Here is a 7,256-nt window from a genome sequence, read left to right on the forward strand (position 1 = left end):
TCAGGTTCTGTTTGACAAAATAGTGAATAAATTCCGACTCTATGAAAAAGGCTTCCGGCTAGTGAACAACCTGTGGTCTTTGGTTAAAAAAGGAATTTCTAAAAAATATGATTCTGTATTTCCTAACCAAGTTTTTAAATATATATATCTACAGCCTCTGTATAGAGTTAACAATTTCTCACCTTTCCTGAACTTGCCTAGAAAGAACGTGCAAGGCTGAACAAATTTCTCATCTTTCCTGATTTTGCTCACAAGGAATGTTCTAATTCCTAAGGAATCTGCGAAGATTCTTGAGAAATCTACAGTTTCTCTGATACTTTGTTTTAAAAATATTCATGAGAAATACCTGGAAGAAGCTTGATTACATAGGTCGCAACTGCAGTAGCGAAATGTCCTAAGACAGAGGCATAAGCAGGAATGCTTACACTTGAATTATTTCGGTTATAGTTTCTCTTTCCAGCACATGTATTCATGATATAGTACCAAGGAACAATCATCAATGCTGAAAAATATATCACAAAATAAGATTGTGAAGAGAAGGAAGAAATAAAGACATAGAATCCGTAGAAGAAATACTACACCGGATATACAAGAAACAAATGAAACAAAATTGTGTTATGAGGAAATAGTGCAGACGAAAGGAGGGAAGTAAACATCGGGTTACAATTTGAAGAAGGAAGATCTAAGGATAAAAAATAAAGAAGAAAAGAAAGGAAACTGCAATAGAATTTGATGTAAAAAGAACATAAACGAAAGGAAGAAAAACGTGTTGACTTGTAAAAAAAAAGGAATAGCACGGGAGAAAGAAACTGTGTAAGAATCCTAAGAAGAAATAGCACATAACAGCGAGAGAGAGAGAGAAATACTGAGAATGAACAGCAAAATGGAAGAGAAGGTGGAAGGATGTTGGCAGAGATGAACGAAAACAGCAATGGCGCCATAGGTCGCTGGAGGCTTGAAGAGGGAGAGAAGAAAGCGCAGTCGCCACAGCTTCCCCGCCATAGCTCGCTGAGAGACAGGAACTGAAATATTCCGGAAATACCCTTTCCCAAATGACGAGAATACCCCTCTACGTTCATTTCAATTTTCCTTTACCAAACAAACAACTCATTGCCGGGAATCCGCAACGGTTCCGTTTCGGCTTAGCCGCGGTTAACACTTAACCGGTTTGGGAGTTTTCAAACTCGAACCGAACCGATCCCTAAACCAGTTTGGCTAAAATGGTTAAGCCTAAACCGGTTTACCGGTTTATCCAAACCGATTAGCCGTAATTAGTTCGGGAATTGCTTAAGCGTTGCCAAACCGAGCTCAAATAGGTTAAGGAAGCTCAAGCTTGAACCAAGCCAAACCAAATTGGTTTAATTGCTTGTTCAAGCTTGAACTGAACCGTTGCCGACTCCTATTGATTCAAACAACCGGGAAGAGCACGAGGAACAAGTTCAAGCAAAAGAATGAGGGTTTGAAGAAGAAGATCGCCCCTTCCTTATCTATCTAACCTCATATTTGACATTTGAAGACAATAATAAAATCTATCTATCTATCTATTTAAGAGATAGGAGGAGGACGGAGGATAACCTCAACCTTAGAGCAATAAATGTGTTGCAACAAGGAGGATACTCAATGACAACAGATGGTTGATGTGGCCTTGAGGAAGCTAATTTTTCTATTTTTTTTTATCAGGATGAGTGATTATGGTGTGGGAATTGAAGCAAATTTTGATGTGGACTGAATGAAGCAGTTTTTTGTTTTGAGATAAGGATGAGTGAGAAGCATATTTTCTTGAGCAGCCGCCGTTTGAGGCAGCTGATTTTCTGTTTTTCATTACGATGAGTGATGATAGTGTGGGATTGAAGCATATTATCATGAGTAGGTGCATTCATGTCTGCTTTTGTAGGTTTAAGCTATTGGGGATACTTGATGACAGCAAGATGGTTGTTGTGGCCTCCAGGAAGCTGTTTTTTCTGTTTTTTTATCAGGATGAGTGATGATGGTGTGGGAGTTGAAGTAGATTTTCATGAGTATGCGAGAAACTGTTTTTAAACTCAATGACGAGATGGTTGATCTGGATTGAATGAAGCTGGTTTATTTTTCATTACAATGATTGATGATGGTACGATGGCCAAAGCATATCATGAGGAGATGTGGAAATCGTTTAGACTCATTTTGTTGCATTTTTTATAAGCCATTGGTGGTAATCAGTGAGATGTTTGATGCGGACTGAATGGGGTTGTTTTTTGTTTGGAGATAAGGATGAGTGAGAAGCATAATTTCTTGAGGAGCCGTCGTTTGAGGCATCTGATTTTCTGTTTTTCATTACAATGAGTGATGATGGTGTGGGAATTGAAGCATATTTTCATGAGTAGGTGAGGAATTTTTTTAACTCATTTCTTGTGTTGATAGTACAGGATGTTGCTGTTAATCATCGCGATGGCGACATGGTCAGGCGAGTGTCATGAACAGTACTAAGACAGAGAAGGAATTAGTACTAAAAGAAGTATTAGTACTAAGAGAGGTGAAGAACTCTCGAGAGAAGGAAGAGGGAGTGAGAGGGAGGGAGAGAGAGAGAGAGAGAGAGAGAGAGAGATGATAAGAAAAGATATATATTATGTGAAGAGAATGTACAGTAGTAGCTAGGAGGCTTAAGACTGGCGTTGAACCGATTTGGTTCGAAATAATGCCTCGTGCCTCCTTTTATAGTGTTCTAAGGAATACTCCTGAAGTTTCTAGAATGTTCCAGAGAAATCTGGAATATACATCAATTTTCTATAATAAAATATAAATGAAAATAATATTCTACGTATTACAATGTATAGTCTAATGGTCAAGAGCTCGACCCATGTAGCATAAGGTTATGGGTTCGAGTCTTGCCATATCATGACACTATCCCCCCTTTAAAACGACGAGTGTAACGAGTCGTTTTGGATTGAGGACCCGGTTTGTCTGGATATTGATGGTGGAAGTCTTCAAGAAGTGCACGAGCATTGGTGACATTCTCTATCGGTTCCCAAGTACGCTCACTGGGACTATATCCTAGCCAATCGACTAGATAGTAGAGTTTGTTGCGAACAATCTTGGAATCAAGGATGGCGGCAACCTCGTACTCAGGTCCATCTTCAAGCTCGATCGGGGGTGGAGGCTGTGTAATACGTCCTGGGATGGTGCTCTCTTGATAGGGTTCAAGGAGAGAACTATGAAACACCGGCTGTATCTGAAGTTGTGGAGGTAGATCGAGACGGAAAGCGACATCATTAATCTTTCCTATGATACGGAAAGGACCTAATCGCCGATAATCCAACTTCTCGCATGGGCGAGTAGTCTTGATGTGTCGTCGGAGTAGCCATACCCGATCTCCAATGTTAAAACTGGATGGGAGTCGATGACGATCCACATAAACCTTGTGTGTTTGCTGAGCTTGTTGGAGATGAGTAGATAAATACGCTTGTATCTTGCGTAACCGCTCCAAACGATCCTCCGCGCAAGGATTTGTGGACACCTCTGGGGTTTCAAGTACACACCACCGGGGGTGACATCCCGTATAAGCATAAAATGGTGTAACTTTAGTCGATGCGTGGATAGAGTTATTATAGGCAAATTCGGCGAAGTGGAGAATATCTGCCCAGTCATCCTGATGATAGCTGAGAAAGCACCACAGGTACTGCTCCAGCGTTTGATTTGTTCGTTCGGCTTGGCCGTCGGTTTGTGGGTGGTAGCCGGAGGAGAGGTTACAAGTGACCTCGAGCATTTTAAAAAGGTGCATCCAGAATTTTGACACGAACTGGGGTCCACTGCACCAGAATTTTGACACGAACTGGGGTCCACGGTCGCTGACGATACTATCGGGAAGTCCATGATGCCGACATACTTCACGCATGACAATTTCGGCGGTGTCTTCATTGGAGATTTCCTTAGTACATGGCAAAAAATGAGCCATCTTCGTATATCGATCTACCACTGTTAGAATCGCATTGAACCCCTTAGAGACTGGAAGATCTGTGATGAAGTTTAGAGCAATGGATTGCCACGGCTTGCTTGGAATTGGTAATGGTTCTAATAAACCATATGGATGATGCCTTGGCATTTTCGCTCTGCAGCATGTGTCACAAGTCCGAACAAAATCTTCGACAAATTGTCGCATACGGGGCCACCAGAATGATCGTTGTACTAAATCTAATGTTTTAGTACTACCAAAATGCCCAACTGTATATGTGACATGACAATTTTGTACTACTTGAAGGCGGGAAGAACCATTAGGAACATACAAAAGTTCTTTAAAGAAGAGTAATCCATCATGGTATTTGAATTGCCGATAGTCCGTACCTGGTGGTTGCGACTGTGAACACGACGCTCGAGAGGGATCAATTTGTGCTAGTATAGCTTGGGTGAAAGCATCTGTCTTCAGGTCCGCACGTATGATATCGATAACGTGGGAATCCATGGGCATGCCAAAGACCTGTGTTGCTTGCAGTCGTGCCAGTCCCAAGATTACTTGCTTTTGGTTATCGAAAGTTGGCTCGCCGGGACGCGGTGCTAGGTACGAACGCCGTGATAATGCATCTGCTTTCCCTTGATGTTTCCCAGGTCGATATGTAATCTTGAAGTCGAAACGCGTGAGAAAATGGGCCCACCAAGCTTGACGTCGATTTAACACACGAGCGTCTTGAAAATAGGCGAGGTTTTTGTGGTCACTGAATACAGTGACTTGATGAGAAGATCCCTCTAGAAAATGCCTCCATTACATAAAAGAGTCCACTATAGCCAATAGCTCTTTATCATGAATTTCGTAGTTGATTTCAGCGGCGTCAAACTTGCATGAGTGAAAAGCCACAGGATGTAGCTTTTCATCATTACCTCGTTGTGATAGAATGCTTCCCAATACAAAATCCGATGCGTCCGCTTCAATGATTAATGGTTTTTCTGGATCAACGTGAGCTAGAATCGGAGCCGATGTAAATGCCTGTTTAAGATTCTCAAAAGCCATGTCTGCTTCTTCAGACCAAACGAACGATTGTCCCTTCCTAGTAAGTTGTGTAAGAGGCAAAACGAGCTTTGAGTAATCCTTTATAAACTTTCGGTAAAAATTGGCAAAGCCTAGAAAGCATTGCACATCCCGCACCGAACGCGGAGTCTGCCATTCTACCACCGTTTTGACCTGGGTCCATGGAGATGCCTTCTGAGGAAATGACATAGCCAAGAAATTCCACCTAGTTGCACCCGAAACTACATTTTTCCAGCTTTGCATAGAGACCATGTTCTCGAAGTCGTTTTAGTACTAATAGTACATGAGAATCATGCTCTTCTTGGGTCTTCGAGTAAACCAGTAGATCATCCAAATAGATGATTAGACACACATCCAAGAGATCTCGGAAAATATCATTTGCCATGTGCTAGAAGACTGATGGCGCATTAGTGAGGCCGAACGGCATGACTGTATACTCGAAGTGCCCATATCTCGTGCGGAACGCGGTCTTCCATTCATCTCCTGGTCGGATCCGTACGAGGTTATAGACTCCCCGTAAGTCGATCTTCATGAAGAACCTGGCACCATTGATCCGTTCTAAAAGACTTGAGATAAGGGGGAGTGCATACCTATTTCAGATTGTAACCTTATTCAAGCCACGGTAATCTACAACGAGCCGAAGTGAGCCATCCTTTTTCTTGACGAAGAAAATGGGTGCGCCGGCTGGAGACTTCGAATGTCGTATGAAACCATTCTCCAAATTCTCCTCTATATTGGCTCGAAGGACTTCCAGTTCGGTTGGTGACAAATTGTAAATCGGTCCCCAAGGTGGCTCTTTCCCCGGTTGTAAATCGATGGGGCAATCATATGGTCGATGGTGAGGAAGTGTACTGGCTTGTACTTTATCAAACACATCGGCATACTGATGATACTTCTCTGGAAGTTGAATGGTGGAATCCTCTTTAGTGGTGCTAGAGGGGTTTACTGATATTGCGAAGAGGAACATTTCTTCCTTGCATCCTTCCTCACGCAACTGATGTAATGAAATCGTTGCAATCTCATGAGTAGACCCTCAAGCTTTTCGATGCCGGATTTCTCTTGTCCGCCAATCTATGTCTGGGTTATGTAATTCGAACCATGGTAATCCTAAGACAATGGGGTGTTCTGGGATGCTAATTATATTAAATGATATGACACATGCTAGATTATCTAGGACAACATTAACGGGCTCTGACTCTTCTATGATATTTCCTGAGGCAATGGGACGACCATCGACGACTACTACAAGGGCAGGACATGGGAGTTTTCTGAGAGATATCTGATGAGCTTGGGCAAATTTCCTATCCATGAAGCAAGAATTAGCTCCAGAATCTAGAAGTGCTAAGACATGTACTGGAGGAGTACTTTTAGTACTAACTGTTACTTGGGTTGCGAACACATTGCTAACTTGCTTAGAGGGAATGGAACCACTAATGCGTTGCACAGATCTAGGGCTGTCCAACCAAACGGCTCCTATTTTGGCTGGACTTAGTCGTTTAACTCTTCTTCTAACTGACTAAGGACATCAAATTTGTTCGCTAGATTTGGGTTATTAGTACTATTAGGACTATCAGATATCCCTACTGAAATAGACTCGGGTTTAGTACAATCAGAACTAGCAACTATTTGGTTTACCTGCCTTCTTGGTCTATGGGGACAGTTTACAGCGATATGCCCTGGTCCACCGCAATAAAGACATAGTCAATTTGCTTGACGTCGTTGCTTTTCTTCTTCCGATAGCGGTCCACGATGACGTGTGGTGTCAATTTCCATCGGAGTTGGAGTACTTGTTGGAGGCGCATTATATGACTCCCTCGGAAAAGGTTTCGCTACCACTGAGGCATAGGTAGGCTCTGATCTTGCCCTCGGAATCTGGAATTGTCGTTCCGAACGTCGTTCGAAGAGGCGGTTGTCGCATCTCACTGCGCGACTAATTGTCAAGACTGAGAGAGAAAAAGAGAGAGAAAAAGAGATAGAGAGATAATTGAAAGAGAATTATTATATTGAAGCGTAAAATGGATTACAAAGAGTAGGCTACAAAATGGCGTTGAACCAATTTAGGTTTGGGATGGGTGGTAGATCCCTATTTATAAGTAATAGAGAACTCTCTAGAATATTCTAGGTTATCCTAGAATGTAGAGTAATCTAGAAGATCTCTAGAGTATTCTAGAAGGTTCTAGTGGTATAGAACACTCTAGAATATTCTAGGTCATTCTAGAATGTAGCGTAATATAGAATATTCCTATGATATTAGATTTCA

The 7,256-nt window shown here is 42.0% G+C and overlaps 1 protein-coding gene across 4 annotated transcripts in view; it reads right to left on the reverse strand.

Annotated features, from left to right (window-relative positions):
- LOC147861521 (uncharacterized) overlaps window positions 1-1,037 on the reverse strand; it is a 34,233-nt gene extending 33,196 nt beyond the window's left edge. For all 4 annotated transcript variants that reach the window (XM_087322443.1, XM_087322444.1, XM_087322445.1 and 1 more), the window contains exons 1-2: window positions 867-1,037; window positions 347-502 (exon numbers count right to left, since the gene is read on the reverse strand). In XM_087322443.1, coding sequence (XP_087178569.1) covers window positions 347-502; window positions 867-1,002 — 292 coding nt within the window. In that variant the 5' untranslated portion in view covers window positions 1,003-1,037. The remainder of the gene's footprint in view (window positions 1-346; window positions 503-866) is intronic.
- Between the last annotated feature and the right edge of the window lie 6,219 nt (window positions 1,038-7,256).

This window comes from Azolla caroliniana, unplaced genomic scaffold (genome assembly GCF_043228905.1).
Source record: "Azolla caroliniana isolate FFs.n. ecotype wild unplaced genomic scaffold, voAzoCaro1.0.p SCAF_7, whole genome shotgun sequence".
Classification (NCBI taxonomy): Eukaryota; Viridiplantae; Streptophyta; class Polypodiopsida; order Salviniales; family Salviniaceae; genus Azolla; species Azolla caroliniana.